The sequence below is a fragment of the Barbus barbus genome, assembly GCF_936440315.1.
Source record: "Barbus barbus genome assembly, chromosome: 45".
Lineage (NCBI taxonomy): Eukaryota > Metazoa > Chordata > Actinopteri > Cypriniformes > Cyprinidae > Barbus > Barbus barbus.
Genome location: NC_136723.1, coordinates 6,316,820 through 6,333,386, shown reverse-complemented (window position 1 = coordinate 6,333,386; position 16,567 = coordinate 6,316,820). Strand labels below are relative to the sequence as shown.

The following is a 16,567-nucleotide window of genomic DNA, read 5'->3' as shown; positions in this document are numbered from 1 at the left end:
TTGGACTTCCTCCAAATGTCACAGGTTTGCCTGGATGTTCTGCAAAAGCTTTTACTTTTTCAACATTATTGGCTAGACGGCGTATTCTTCCGTTATGGAAACAAAATCTTCCCCCATCATTTGATGACTGGCTGAGAGATGTTATGAGTTTCATTCATTTGGAAAAAATTAGGTGCACAATAAAGGGCAACACTGGCATATTTTATGAAACCTGGGACCCTTTATTATTTTTTTTTTCTGGTAATGTGAATCCTTCTTCTGTAGTTGGTTAATCTAATCAATAGGATGTCCTTATGATTGGGGCTTGATTTTGATAAAAAAAACGTATTGAGTATATGAACGTGCACCATATGTACATAATCTTTATTTATGTTTTGTTTGCTGATGCAAATGTATTCAATGTACTTGGGTGATTGTTATTTATCTTGCTTCTAAACTTATTTTGTACATAATTTACATACACTTCATAATTGTGTAATGAGGTTTTTTTTTTTTTGGTCTGTTTGGTTTGTAAAATTTGGTGTTGGGCTAGCGGGTAGGGTTGGGAAAATTATTTGTTTCTATTCTCTTGTATCCTCATTCTTCTATTATTATAAAAATGTATTAAACCGACTAAGCAAAAAAAAAAAAAAAGAAGGCTGAGAGATATCTTTAACTGTTCTCTACTGGTTAGGGCTTCCAGATATTTGTCTCTTATGCTCGCCAAGGCTGCATTTGTTTGATCAAAACAGTAATATGATTGCAATTTAAAATAACTGTTTTCTATTGTAATACATTTTAAAATGTAACTTATTCCTATGATTCAAAGCTGAATTTTTAGCATCATTACTCCAGTCGTCAGTGTCACATGATCTTCAGAAATCATTCTAATATACTGAAAACAGTTGTGCTGCTTAATATTTTTGAGGAAACTGTGATGATTTTTCCCCCAGGAGTCTTTAAGTAGAAAGAGTTTAAAGAACAGTGTTTATTTGAAATATACATTTTTTGTAGCATTATAAATATATCTTTACTGTCACTTGACCAATTTAATGCATACTTGATTATTTTGAGGGAAAAAAAACAGTCATCCCTATTGCTTCCATATGCATCATTTTGACATTTAAATTTATATTTTACGTACTTTGTATATTAATGTAATTTGTTAAAAGTATTCTTCAGCTGAAATATAGACAGTGGCAACAGTGTAGAAACTATAAAATATTTCATTTATTTAACGTTTTTTGTTCACTACAAAATTCCTATACTTTGATTTGTGTTATTTATATAATATATTCCATGAAATGGGACAAAGTATATTCTATTCAATTGTATTATTTCATAGTTTTGATGACTTCACTAATGATTATAAAATGTGGGAAATAGCCATAATAAAGAATAAGTAGGTGTGTTCAAGCATTTGACTGGGACTGTATGTCTGTATTAAAAGTGTTAACAGTCATTCTAATGAATATGTTACTGAATAGAAAAATTCTACCAGATCGAGTCGGATCTCTAATCCATTTAGTGCTCTAGATACTGTGGTGACACACATTTGAACTCAGCTTAGCCCTGATCCTGACTTAAACCTGATGTGGACAGAGAGGAATTCACAGGAAGAGGCATTGATAAAGCAGTGAGAGAGAAAGAAAGAGATAGACTGAGAAAAAGAGGGGATTATGGCGGGATGGGTAGGGGAAAGGTTAATGATTGGCAATGAGTATCAATGGGCCACACATGGGGCCCCAGGATTGTCTCTCACAGAGCCGAGGGGCAAGCCACTGTTAATCATAGGACTTTACAATCAGATAACAAAAGGGTTAACTTAGCATGGGTGGGCTTCCACATACCAGCCCCGAAGCTTCCACTTTTCCTGCCATCATACTGTCTTTATATCAACCTCGCCATCGCATTCCAATGTGTGCATCTCATTCAGACCTTAAAAACGCCGTCGTTCTGTTTTGTAGCACATTTTGTTTGTACATTTTGGTCGGCAAACACGTGGAGGTGGATGAATCCTCAGGCAACAAATGGTGGAATGCGACAGATCAGGATGGGAGCCGACGGCCACCCGCTCAGGAAAGGTAGGTGGCCACAAAATAGACACATTTGGGGAAACCACCACCCATGTGGTGCTCAGACAACCAACGTCTGGACTAGATCTCTGTGCTCTCCTGTCCTCGCTGGCTATAGGTGTGAACTTGGCGTGGTAGAAACTGCTTTGACTGTTACGAGGTGTGTGGCATAATATACATGCAGAATTGCGCAGTCACTGAGTTTTTAGGATGTCACCTAAACAGCTTAATCGTTATGACACAAACAACAATAGGCTGTGTCAAGTATTAAGTATTAGTAAAGGTATAGTTCATAGAGAATTAAAATTGTCTCATCATTAACTCACCCTCACGTTGTTCCAAACCCATATGACTACTTCCCCATGCTGATCTTTTCTTTACAATGAAAGTGCATGGGGATAAACCATCTTGAGCTCCAAAAAATTAACAAATGGCTCCATAAAAGTACCATAAAATTAGTCCATTTGACTTGTGCGCTATATTCAGTCTTTCAAAACCATGTAAGTCTACGTGAGGATCAGACCGAAATCTAGGTCATCATTTATTGAAAACAGCTGTCAATTCCCTTTCAGTTCCATTCAATTACCATTTGCATATTCAAACTCGCTGCATCACTTTTTTGCCTCTGATAAATGAAATGAGTTCTGATTTTCCAAGTTTGAATATGCAAATGCAAATAAAATTTAAGAGCTTTGGCAAAAAAAATCTATATTTGTTGTGAATTACTAAAACTTTGGTGTGTTCCTCACACAGAGCTACTGTATGGCTTCAGAAGACTACACAAGTCATATGACATGCTTTTATTTATTTATTTATTTACGGAACTGTAATCCAGAAAAAAAGCAGCATGAACATAACACTAAACATCTCCTTTTGTTTTTCAAATAACAAAGGAAGTCACATGTTTGTAATGACATTAGTGACATTTCACATTAGTAAATGACAGAATTTCTATTTGTGTGTTAATTAATAACTCTGAGTATACTGCATAATCTATCTGGTAACTGGTTTACAAAAACAAAATATTTATAAAATGTATGCTTAAGTTTTACCATCACAGGAATAAATCACCTTTTTGTATATTCAAACACAATACAGTTATTTTACATTTTATTTTTAAATTTCATATTTTGATCAAATTAATGAACCTTGGCGAGCATAACAGACTTCTTTTAAAAGACATTAAAACAATCTTACTGGCAATGTTAACCCATTTTACTGTGCTCTTGAATCCTACAATCACAGGTAGTAAACAACTGTAGACCTGCAATGGAGCCGGAGGTGCAGCTCTAATGGAGATCAGGTATTACAGCAGGAATGAGTCAACCACATATCTGCCTCCATCTCTACCTTTGTCTCACACCCTAGTCTGTCTCTGTTATCTTTCACATCATCTTTCTGCCTGTCCTCTCTTGCAGGGCCAGAGTCTCCTTTCCCATCAACCTTCCACCTTCCACTTATTCATCTCATCCCTTGATCATCTTATTGGTATTAGTCCGTATTACATTTTTTACATTTTGCTAGAGAAAGCATCGCTTTTTCTAAAGGTCTTATTTCTAACAAACATCTAACCACATTTATTAAATTTCAGCACATAATAACCCATCCTGTTTGAGCTATGGACATGATTGATACCTTAAATCATGTGGTTTTCTGAGGAGAGTTCTATTGTGATGTTTCTAAGCAACCTTCGTAATAATTTTAGCCTGTCATAGAAACTCTTTTGACTTGAACTAGTAAGCTATAAGCCAGCAACCACCAAGAATACCCTAGTAACAAGGGAGGTGTGTTGTGATGTTTCAAAGCCATCTCTCTAATGATTTTAGCCTACCATAGAAACATTTTTGACTAACTAGTAAGCAATTAGCCAACAACCACCATGAATACCCTAGCAACAACAGTGTCATAGAAACTCTTTTGACTTGAACTAGTAAGCTATGAGCCAGCAACCACCAAGAATACCCTAGTAACAAAAGTGCTAGGTAGATCTGGCTGCCTACCTATGGTATGCTCTTCTGTTATGTTGCACTATTTAGCCTTGTTTGGGCAAAGGTGTGTTGTGATGTGCCTATTAAATAACAACGGTCCAATGACCGAGCCCTGAGGGACACTACATGCCATGTGGTTTTCTGAACAAAGTTGTGATGTGATGTTTCAATGTGATCTCACTTATGATTTTAGCCTATCCTAGAAAACCTTTTGACATGAACTACCAACGATATACTGACATCCTAATAACCATATCAGTGCTAATGATGACTAGGTACTCTTTTGTCTTTACTCTTTCCTTCTGTTTGTCTCATGTTGTTTCTATATCCCTCTGGTAATTGCTTATTTCTTTATTCATATCCATTGTCTGAATTCCGATCATCACTTATGTGAGAGGAAATGCCTGTAGAAAGTTCCTCCTGCGCATGTTCTACTGAAAACAGCAGTGGCACATCAAGCCAATGATTCACAGTAGAAGTGTCACCAGAGAAGCCCTCTATCTCCTTGAGCTTCCTTCCGGACTCACAACTCTTATGTCTGCAGATAAGACACAAATGTCTTAAGATAGGGGGTAAATGTGGAAATGCTTAGGAATCTCACTATTCAATTTAAAGTCACAATGGAATTCCAAAATGATGCTGACATACAGAATTCATGACGCAAAACACTGGTTGGTTATTTCCTGTAAGATCTTTAAAAACAAACCGTGTTCCACTATTTTGTGCTTGGCTGTTCCACTCCTCTAAAGGTTCCTAGTGCTTGCTTGCAATGTCAGTGCAACTTTTTGTGGTAAAAGCCACTATCAAGAGATCAATAAAGAATGTTTTCCTTGTTTCTTTCCTTTTAATATTGATAAAAATTGATAAATGCATTTATTTTAAATAGGACAAAGTTTCTGTTCTGGTGATAACACGTGTAAGAGATGCACACATATGTGCTTGTTTACAGGCACGCACAACTGACCTGGCATCGACTGAAGATGTCTTCAGGGGTGAGGTGGACGTGGAAATGTCTGAGAACATGGACGGCCTGGTCACGTGCCTTTTCGGAGCAGTCCAGAGTCAGGCAGCGGCCCTCTCCGACCTGTGAGCGTAACTATACAACACAGAAACACACACACACATACAAACAAAGTCACTGCACAGGTTTTTTGGTAAGCAGACTGGGGCTCTGTACTAAAACCTATTGAGCTGCCTATGGAGATAAACTACCTATGTAGGCAGTAGGATGCAAGACAGCTCACAGAGTTTGCATGTCTCTCAACAACTCAAACACACACTTACTGTTTGGAAGGGCTGACCTGCGGTGAGGATGACACGACTTTCAGCACGAGCCAGCTGGAGGAGAGAACATAACATGACTGCAAGTACATTACTTACTTAATATATTAATTCCATTACTATTTTTTCCGGATAATAATAGAGTTATTTAGTTATGCTTTGACACAACTACTAATACAGAGATTTATATAAAAGAGGACACCATTAAAGTCTTTAAACTTCAGAAGGTATTTTCCTTAAATTTCTTTGCAGCCGAATACAATAACCTCTGTCTTTATTTAACTGTAGGAGACAATATGGGGCTGTAGACACTTGATGATAGCACTACTGTACGTAGATCTGGGAGCATAACTTTGGTACGCATTTCATTCATTATTTGGCCTTGTGTGGGCATATACAGGTTAAACATCAAAAGGTCGAAGGATCGAGCCCTGAGGGACACCACATGCCATGGAGGTCCACTCAGAATTTTAGTTACTTATTCTTTCCAAATATGATCTGAGATAGCTGAGGACCATCTTATAAAGACCTATGAAATTTAATGAAATTTAACTAAAATGGTTATGTCAAATGTCAACAGCAGGTGGCTGATTGTCTCACCTCTGCTGCTACTTTATGGTCATCCGTGTTTTCTAGCATTTTGACGTCCACCCCCAGACAGCGCAAAAAACGTCCCAGACCCTGCAGCATGTTATCACAGACCACTCGCAGCTCTGGTGGTGTGATAGTGGGTCCTTCATACACCGAATTCATCCTTAAACAGTCATCCATAGAGTGGGGCTCATTCACCTTCTGCCGAGCCTGAAGATTAAAACAAACTACAAATCATTGGTGAAGAATTTCCTTGAAATTAATTGACCTTTCTATAACCTAAACTGCTCTAAAAATTGTGATCCACTAAATGCATCAAGAGATTGGAGAAAATTTTGGGCAGGCCATACAGTATTACAGGGCCTGTCACAAAACTTGTATTCTTAAAACTCAAAACTTTTTTCCATGGGTTCTTTAAAGTAAATTATAAATTATGCATTAAATATGCAGTGTCTTTAAATGACAGATTATAAAACAAATGGGAAAATTATTATATATAATCTAATAATACACAAAGTGACTAATGACATAAAACCCCCACAAAAATAAACTGTTTTGAATGTTTGCCACATTTTTAGTTGGATCCCTTAATTTTTTCACCATAAAAACTCTACATATTCTCATCAGCTACTTTTATATTGAATTTTATGACAGTAACTATGACAACAGAGCCATTTTCAGGACTACAGGCTCATAAAAAGCAGAGTCAGAGACCAGTGGACTGACCTCTCTTCTTTTAGTCTGCTTGTTCTTCTCTTTGGGTTTCTTTTCCTCACGGCCCGGTTGGGCTAAGGGAATGGAGCAGAGGTCCTCTGGCAAACCAAATGCCTTTGGGTCCCGGGAGAGGACGAGGTAGACATCTAGCAGGCAGTATGCATCAGTGGCTAAAAAAATAGTCACAAAAAGAGAATGAGACAAGGTTTTTGAAAATGCTATGCCACTACTCATGAATTGTGTGTTACCTGCATAGCGGAGTTGGCTGGTACGGAGAGGTCGGCGCTCCCAGTTAGAGAGTTGCTCGGTTTTGTTCAGTGGTTTTCCTAATACCTGCTGTACTAGCAAACTCAGGCCCTTCTCTGCTGGTCCATCACTCACTTCCACTGACCGACACAGTTTGTTTCCCAACCAGCACCGTTGAAGCTGGGGGTGACAGAGGTTAATTGTATAAAGAATCAACATAGGTTTTAAAATCAAAATATGGTTAGGAATATCCAATCAGCAATGGTGATTGGATATTCATTTGGGGGGTCATTTGTAGCAGCACCTCCTGATGGACATGAAGCAGGTCCAGAACTCCTTCCATTTTCATTGGCTCTTCCCGGAGATCAGGCCACGTGCTGACCAGACTCCGCAAGTCTCCAGACATCCCATAACCTAGATACACACACACAGCTAGCAATGCTTTCCAAAGAAGATGACAAAATTACCATATCTTCCCTGATAGCCAACCCATAGTTTACTAACACAAGAAATATGATGAACATCAGAAAGTCAGTGGCTTAATTTGCCTTAAGGTTTCCTACCCAGTTTAAGGATGTTCTTGTCTGACAGCAGAGCTCTGATGAAGTTCACTGTGGTGCTGTGATGGCTAATGGCATGAGCACAAAGGTCCAACAGAAACACCCGTTCCTGTACGGCCAGCTGGATCAGAGCCACATGCTGAGAGGATACTGTGCCAAAACCGGCTCTCCATTCCATGTCTATTCCCACCACACAACCAGGCTGAAGAAGAATAAGGAGAGACAGTCACAGAGGATATAAAATGCAAAACAGGATCTTCCTTGTTCTTTGGAAATAATTAAAATTGATGTGACAATATAAACTACATCAATACTCAGAGGTTAGCCAATCATAACAGAGGTCTTAAAGATACAGTAGCAAAGGATTACCTTTAAAACAGCATCTCTGCACTGTGTAACTTCATCTAATGACTCTACAAAGAGGACGTTTTCTTTGGGCAGAGGCAGCTTGTAGTATTTTTGCTGATCAGACTGAAGAGGTGTCCAAGATTCGGGTGGGCCGCTCACAAAACACATCTCTCTATGACAAGATGACAGGAATATACTTGTGAGGTTGATGGTTTTGTGTGTGTGTGTGTGTGTGTCTTCTGACTTGTGTCAGAAGGTTTGTGTGAGGGTTACAGTAAATATTATTATTATTGGAATGGAAATCATTTATGGGAGGTCTTTACAAATATAGTTTCTTAAGTCTGTGTGTGTGTGTGTGTGTGTGTGTGTTTGTGTGTGTGTATGTGTGCGTTTGATTTAATACTTACAGCTGCTTCTTGCGGGAGAGGCTCTGAATTTTGTCCCAGACTCCTAGGGGAAGCCTGTTTCTGGGTAAGTTGTAATGTGCAGCCCACTGGGCAGCAGTCTGGAGGCTGCAATGTTTAACCAACAGCTGCACCAACTGAACCTGGAGCTCTGTATTGCCTTCAATCATGGCCTGAGATCACAACACACACACTTATTAAAAACAGTTAAAATGTTCAAGTGTTTAATTAAAACAGAATTAAGACCATGTTACCTGAACATGGTCTCTCCAGTTCTCTTCCGACATGCTTTTCTGTCAAATAAAAAAAAAAAACAATAAAGCAGACACATCACTGCAGTTCTTAAAACTTTACCCTGTGATGCATTTCTGAAAGCACAAAATATTTAGTGGTAAATAAAGGGAGAGACTTTATTTTATTAATCAAGATTTGATTGGTTTATTAGTAACTAAAACAACATTTTTTTTTTTCCCCACCTTTATTTTAGCTTTATATTGATCATCATGTCATTTCCGAGACAGAAGTAGTTGTGAGGCATTTGATTGCATGACACTCATTTTCCATCCTATCTATTCATTTATTTATATTATCAGGATAAAAGAACTGCCATGTCATAAAAAAGAAACAAGTGTTTTGGTGGTTGACTAACTGATTTGTTTATTTGCTTGGCATAATCTTTTATTATTGGTTCTTTAGAAAAATAGTATTTTTTTTTATAAGAGTATTATTTATAAATTATTAGTAAGCTACAGAAATGATTTATAATAAATATTCTAAAAAATAAATTTCATTTTTAAAACTTAATTATTAATCTTAATAATGTTAAATTAACAGTTATATTTAAATCATTATTGCTAATTATTATTCGTGGTATTTATATTATTGATTTTTGAAAACAAAAATCAATAATATATGAAAACCTCCAAAAACTCTCCAAAACCATAACAATATTTATAAATTAATAATTCATTACATTTGTAAAAACAAATATGTCTTGCCTTGAAAAATATATATAAAAACATTTATTTAAAAAAAACATTGAGTAAGATATGTATACTAGACATATAGATATTTATAGTTGAAATATTTTAAGTCATGGAAGTAAAACTAGCAAATACAAAGAGTAGATTTCTAAAAACCTGACACTTTTACATATTTTTGGCTAATGTGATAAAAAAGGGCTGTGAAAAAGAGGAACCTTCTCACCTCACCAAAGGTTTTGTACATGAGGAACCTCAGTGAGTCCAGCTTCCTCTTATAGACCGAATTAGAGCACAGACCTGTAGTGGGACCAGTGTAAACATCACATTCACACACATTCATAAACCTACACACTTGAGATCAAACAAACGTGGAGTGAAATGCTCACACACCTGGCTCAATGCAGAATTTCTCCATGAGTCTGAACACATGTTTACTGAGCAGCTTGGGCTGGATCTGGTCTCTCTGATGTTTTGAGAGAACCATGTTTGGGTACTGACTGAAACCACACAACATGTATACATACTGCATTGTTTATTAATTATACACTTTTGCAGAAGTAAAAAAAGAGGCAAAACATTTTTATTATTTATATATAAAGGCACACGCATGTATATATTTAAGAAAAATGTTACGATTATATATTAAATATATACAATATAATATATATGAATATAAATATATGCATGTAATTATTTTCTAAATATATACATGCATGTGTGTGTCTTTATATATACATAATACATATACACAGTACACACATTATGTAAACAAAAACTTTTATTTTGGAAGAGATTAATCGCGATTAATCATTTGACAGCACTATAATAAATACATATGATTAATATTTATAAATTCTAGACAATTTTGCACAAGTGAAATAGACATCAATAAAATGCACTGTAAAAAAGATGGATGAATAACAAATTGAAAAATAAACCATTATTAATATTATTATTATTATAATTAATGTTTTCTTATGTAAAAATCAGGCATCAAAACACTAAACTTTACATGAAGTTGGATGAATGATAAAAGACATAAATTACTGTTATCATAATATGAAAGAACAGACTATTATTGTTGTTACTTAACAATAATAATAATAATAATAACAAATCCATGAATCATGAAAGTAATAAATAGTATTAGTATTGATTTGAAATCAGGCATCAGGAAAAAAAATGGAATGATAAATGATGGTTAAATGGGTGTTATAACACGAGAGAATAGACTTTAATTATTATTAAGTAATATTATTAAAAGTAATTATATTATAATATTATTAATAGTTAATATATGTTTCAATAATAATTGAATTTCCAGGTTCAAAAGATTTTTGCATAAAATAAATTGAGCCTAATTAAGACCATGTTTTGTATTGTGACATTACTGGCAATTAAAAACATTTGGCATGTTTTCCCTACAAATTCTTAATACTATAAAGAGATGTAATGAATAATAAGGCAGGGTGTTATAATTTTTACATTATATTTTCAACCTTTCAATATATATGGTATACATATCTCAATATATACATATTTGCTTTGATTCTCACCTGAGCAGTGCCTGGATGTTGAAGTTGAGCTCGCACCAGGAGTCCAGCAGTGAGACCAGACGCTGCTGCAGGTCAGGATGGTCACGTACAAACAGCTCCGCCAGAGACAGCTTGTCCAGCAGAATGAGAGGAACACACATCTAACAGCACAAACAGAGGACAGCGGAAATGAGATGGTCCAGCTTAAAACAGTAAAGGTCCAGCTATTCATCAAGCTGTGTGAACTGACCTTCTCCATGTCCAGATCTTTCTGCAGTTCCACTTTGACACTGAACATCAACGCCTGTCATAAAACACAACATTTCATTTCATTACAGCTGCTTATGTTGCACAATATCTTGCTTTATATTTCGTTGCCAAATATAAGCATTTTAAATTATTGGCCATTTACAAGACTGATTATATTTCATATTCATAACAAAATAATAATTAAATTCATTATTAAAAAATAAGTAATACATATTAATTCAAATAATATTACAATGAGAAATTCATAGTAGTAAATATTTGTTTTTATTATTATTATTATGAGCAACATTTAAATTAAATAACATTTTTGATTTTGGGGTGCAATGTGACCTAAACAAAATTTTAATTCCCGCATTTAATGATATATATATATATATATATATATATATATATATATATATATATATATATATATATATATATATATATATATATATATATATATATATATATAGTATATTCTCAGGTGAGAATTAAAGCAAATATGTATATTGAAAAAAATAAATGAATGAATAGAAAAATAAAATAAATAAAAAAATTAAATAATAATAATATTATATATATATATATATATATATATATATATATATATATATATATATATATATATATATATATATATATATATATACACATATATATATACATTAATTTATTTTTTAATTGTCATAAAATAATGTTACAGTGTTAAATTAATAGCAGTAAATAATTGTAATCTTTTTTTTAATTATGAGCAACATATTTATTTGTTTGTTTGTTTGATTGATTTGGGGGGTGCAATCTGACCTAGACATAATTTTGATTCCTGCATTTAATGATAGCAAGTATGACACATATTAAAATTTATATATATAAATGCGACCTCAGAATTTTGTATAAAAAAAAACAATAACAAACACAAAATAAAATAAAACTAATTTTGTACTATTATATAATTATTTATCTATTTAAATAAATAAATATTGCCCATAACTGACCTTACTATACTTTTCTACTACTAGCAACTATTGTCACTGTATTGGAACATATTGTAAAAGTGTCAGTCAGCTGGTGACGACTTCCTCTCACCTCTTTGAAGCAGCAGAAGTCCTGCAGGAAGTCCACATGTTCCAGCAGCAGTGGTCTTTTCAGTGAGCTCAGCTGATAAATCTCCAGCAGGGGGTCCATGTACCCAGGATGAGAGTCTGTGAGGAGCCCCAGGGCTTTCTTCTGCAAACGCAGTCGCTCTTCTTCCCTCATGCCATTCAGACTGGCCTGGGGATTATTGGTCCTCCAGCGCATAAACTCTGTGAGAATGATCTGGTTCAGCGTGGTGCACTTGCCCTTCTGGACGGTCAGGCAGCCCTGCAGGAAGTCCAGCAGACCAACCAAGGGCTCCTGCATCTGCGAGAAACTGCTCGCTAAAAACTGCCGCAGCTGAAAAATAAAATAAAATATGCACTGATTAATACAATTATTAATAAATTGTAGTGCTGTCAAACGATTAATTGCATCCAAAAGTTTTTGTTTACAAAATATATGTTTATTATGTATATATAAATACAAACTCATGCAAGAAAAATATTTTGTTGATAAATTAAATATATTTATATATGATATAAAATATAATATAAATATATAAATGTAAATATTTTCAAAATATATGCTGTATGTGTGTGTATTTATATATACATAATAAATAAACAGTGCACACACATATATTATGTAAACAAAAACTTAATTTTGGATGCGATTAATCGTTTGACAGCACTAATAAATTAAATTACTTCAATTATATGTATTACTTAATATTCTGTATTCCAAAACTACAACTCTGTGGCTTTTGAATGTCAAACCTGGTCAATGCTGCACAGTGATTTTTTTTGTCAAGTTACAATTGTGTTTGTCATTATATTATGAAAATATTTACTAGTGATACCAAAATAATGATAATTCACTGCAGTTACAACTGATTATTGCATTTAAAGTCTAAATTATTCTCATGAGAGCTGAAGAAGCAACTGAAACCTGGGGGGGGGGGGGGGCAAATTTTAAATGTAGGAGTCTTTGAAAAATATTGAGTAGGTCCTAAACATTGGGGGGAGGAATACAGGAATTTTGAGAAAGTGGTTAGCTAGGCCTCTCTCTCGTTAACTTATCATGACCGTCTCATCTCTCATGAGACGCTCACACGCTCAGCTCGAGTATAGTTACATCTGTTTCTTACCTCCTCCTGCTCTTTCCTGCTCCACAGGCCGCAGAGGTGCTCCTGCAGGGCAGGCAGGTCAACACCTGGGGCAGCACACATGACAGCAGGGTTACACACAGTCACACTCAGCTCTTAACTGCATGTCTGGTTTCACTCCACCTCACAAATTCTCACGCTGACTGTACTGCATTTTGCAACTTTTGACCATGTTTTATAAAAAAATTGAAAGCGTTGCAGGCCAGACTCAAACGTGTCCTTTTCCAATTAAACTGTTTTTTTTTTTTTTATGACTAAAAGGCTCATGCAGTCAGTGGGACTGACTGTTTGAAGGCATACATTATTTCAACAAACTCCACAAAATGAACCACTTTACTTTACTTGAAATTGCAAATGAAATTGTTTTGAAACACTGGCTCAACCAGTGGCGTGAGTTAGGGGCAGGACTAATGGCAGAAGAGGAAAAGTTTGAAAATCGTCATTATTTCTGCAGATCTTTCTGGCATAAATGTGAAACAAATGAAAATGTGTTTGCAATTGCAACCCATTGTACATGTTTCAGAATATTCAACAAGTAAAACCTGATTAGACCATAAAAAAGGCCTCTATTTGACAGGTAGTTGGAGGGAAGGCGATGAAAAGTCAGCTGAAAATTAAAGTCATTAAATGTTTTTGTGTTAACCTTGTAACAGGAAATGTTGCAGGCTGGACTCAAACTTGTTTTCCCCATTTGAGCACCACAGCTCAATGTGTCAAGAGCATGTGGACTGCTGACGGTTTAATGATTTTTCAAGTGTTGTCTTTTCTTTTCCAGCGTAAACTAATTTCTTTACACAACATATTTAATCAAAATATTTTTTTTCATATGTAAAAACGTTGGCTCAACCAATGGTGTGAGTTTTAGACAGGAATACCTCTTTTAACCACTTTGGCAGATGAGAGAATGTTTTTAAACTGACATTAGTTCTGCAAATCTTTTTGGTGCAATTCCACTTTAAATTTCAAATGAATTGCATTCTGAGCCGCAACCCATTTTATTTCTGCGCTGGGACATATTTCAGAATATTCAACAAATAAAACATGAGCTGCCATGGTCTGATGATTTTATAAGTCCTTATCCAACACAAACTGATTTCTTTATTCAAAATTTTTTAATTACATATATTTCATATAAATGTATACACATACAAGGGTGGGACTACCTGTTTGACCGGCTAGCAGCAGATGAGGGAATGTTTAAAAACAACAATTTCCACAAGTTAAATAGTTCACTTGACTTGCAAGTCCAAATGCATTTGCAAACTTTCTTTCCACAATATGACCTTGAGTTCAACAAGTAAAACCTGACTGGTTTGACCATAAAAAGTGGTCTCTATATAGTTGGAGAAAACTGGTTGAAAAATCAGTAATGACAGCTGAAAAAGAAAAGCATTACATTTTGATAAATGATGCAAACACTAGTTTTATTTTTCCTTTCGTCTGTAAAATGCACCAATGAATCATTAATAAGGCCAGGAATAGATATTAATTAAAGAAAGTTCACTTTTCCCGCCACTCTAAGACTTTACCAACTTTTCCTTTTAAATCCGGGATACAGGCTTAACTATTTTACTTCCATTGTAATGCACTCCTTGACTCTTTTTTCCCAGTCAGCTATTGTTACATGTGGATACTTCACACCGCATTTGAATTGAGCAAAAAGGGCCCAAAAATTAACATTTAATACGCGTAACAGGGAGATAAAGGAGGAGTCTATTGTTGTGTGTGAGGTGTTGGGCCTTTGTATTTTTGGGCAGTGATTCCAGGCCACAAAACTGCGAGAAGATGAGCCATTTTTTGAGGAAGAAGGCGGGGGCGAGACAGGACAGGCCGGTGACAATGGGGTAATGGAGGGGAGGTATACGCTCCTTTGAGGAGCCCTGAAAGCAACAACCTCTCTCACGCTGTGTGGCCAACACCTTTCTTCTCCTAGCTTCTCCTTCTTCCCAGGACCGGTTTTCCTGTCCTCTCCGACCACCCCCCCCCCTTCTTGGTGTTTGTCTCGGATTTCCCCCGGAAAGGGCAACACGGTGGTCACAGTGTAAAAAATCCAGCCTTCCTGACCGACAGCCTGGGAAAGTGGTGCAAAGGGCTTTTCTCCGTCCACTCTCAGCACAACCGCACCCCCATTTGTCCCATCAGGCTACATGGAGATCATCGGATTTGCCAGCAACGCTTCCCTCATGAGCTTAAACATTATTTAGGATAGTCTTTTCCCATAAGCAAACTTTCTGTGATTGGTGTGGCGGCACGGCACACGCATATTAGCACGATGACACACAAACACATTATATTCTCTGGTCTTTGTCTCTACTCCACCCTAACCTCATTCTTCTCCAGGCATTAACATACACACGCATGGGAGGAAAGTGGGGTGGAAGGACATTAAGGAATGTAGACTATGCAGCTAGTCAATGGGAAGTTCGAAAAGTGAGATTGTTGTTGAAGGAGACAGGTATGTACTTACAGAAGTCCATATCATGCATTGCTTCCACTCGTGGAGCGAACGACCCGAGAAACAAGCAGAAACTACACTTCATCTCTTTAATTGAGTGGATTATTAAATTTTTTAAATGCGCAAAACTCGCCGTGATGATGCTGAAGTTGACTTTCACAACATTTGCTAAGCCACTGCTAAGGTCATTGCTATTGTGTTTAGCAGTCGCTTCATCCATCAGGATTCGACTGGATAGGAAAATTTAGTCTTGATATGATGAGTGGTTAAAAATTAGTCGGCTTGGTGATTTGAGTTGAAAAGGAAATGGAGCAAATTATGTATTTTTAACAAAAGCTTTTATTATGAAAACTTTTTTTTGTAACTAATGCGCTAATAATTGTTCACAATAAGACAAGGATCATGTATTAAGAAAGTAAATGGGGTCAATTTTGATTTAGGGATGCACAAATGTGACCCTGGTGCACAAAACCAGTCTTAAGTCGCTGGGGTATATTTGTAGCAATAGCCAAAAATACATTGTATGGGTCAAAATTATCAATTTTTCTTTTATGCCAAAAATCATTAGGATATTAAGTAAAGATCATGTTCCATGAAGATATTGTGTAAATTTCTTACCGTAAATATATCAAAACTTAATTTTTTATTAGTAATATGCATTGCTAAGAACTTCATTTGGACAACTTTAAAGGCGATTTTACTGTCTGTTATGATAAAGTTTTTTTTGACCTTGCAGAATAAAAGTATTCATTTCTTAAAACATCTTACTGTCTCCCAAACCTCTGAAAAATAGCATAAATTAATATATATTTTTAAATAAATAAAATAACAGCTACTAGCCAATAAATGGTACGGATATATTTGCATCCCATTTGTTTTCATATTTTTTCTAATAACTATTCCTAGGAATGAGT

The 16,567-nt window shown here is 35.5% G+C and overlaps 1 protein-coding gene across 2 annotated transcripts in view; it reads right to left on the bottom strand.

Annotated features, from left to right (window-relative positions):
* Positions 1 to 16,567, bottom strand: part of LOC306863966 (exonuclease mut-7 homolog) — a 47,525-nt gene that overhangs the window by 25,951 nt on the left and 5,007 nt on the right. For both annotated transcript variants that reach the window (XM_079407596.1, XM_079407597.1), the window contains exons 3-18: positions 13,181 to 13,245; positions 12,043 to 12,390; positions 10,955 to 11,008; positions 10,726 to 10,865; positions 9,560 to 9,666; positions 9,393 to 9,466; positions 8,441 to 8,479; positions 8,190 to 8,359; positions 7,804 to 7,954; positions 7,438 to 7,636; positions 7,179 to 7,288; positions 6,877 to 7,054; positions 6,641 to 6,798; positions 5,924 to 6,124; positions 5,327 to 5,380; positions 5,007 to 5,138 (exon numbers count right to left, since the gene is read on the bottom strand). In XM_079407596.1, coding sequence (XP_079263722.1) covers positions 5,007 to 5,138; positions 5,327 to 5,380; positions 5,924 to 6,124; positions 6,641 to 6,798; positions 6,877 to 7,054; positions 7,179 to 7,288; positions 7,438 to 7,636; positions 7,804 to 7,954; positions 8,190 to 8,359; positions 8,441 to 8,479; positions 9,393 to 9,466; positions 9,560 to 9,666; positions 10,726 to 10,865; positions 10,955 to 11,008; positions 12,043 to 12,390; positions 13,181 to 13,245 — 2,180 coding nt within the window. The remainder of the gene's footprint in view (positions 1 to 5,006; positions 5,139 to 5,326; positions 5,381 to 5,923; positions 6,125 to 6,640; positions 6,799 to 6,876; positions 7,055 to 7,178; positions 7,289 to 7,437; positions 7,637 to 7,803; positions 7,955 to 8,189; positions 8,360 to 8,440; positions 8,480 to 9,392; positions 9,467 to 9,559; positions 9,667 to 10,725; positions 10,866 to 10,954; positions 11,009 to 12,042; positions 12,391 to 13,180; positions 13,246 to 16,567) is intronic.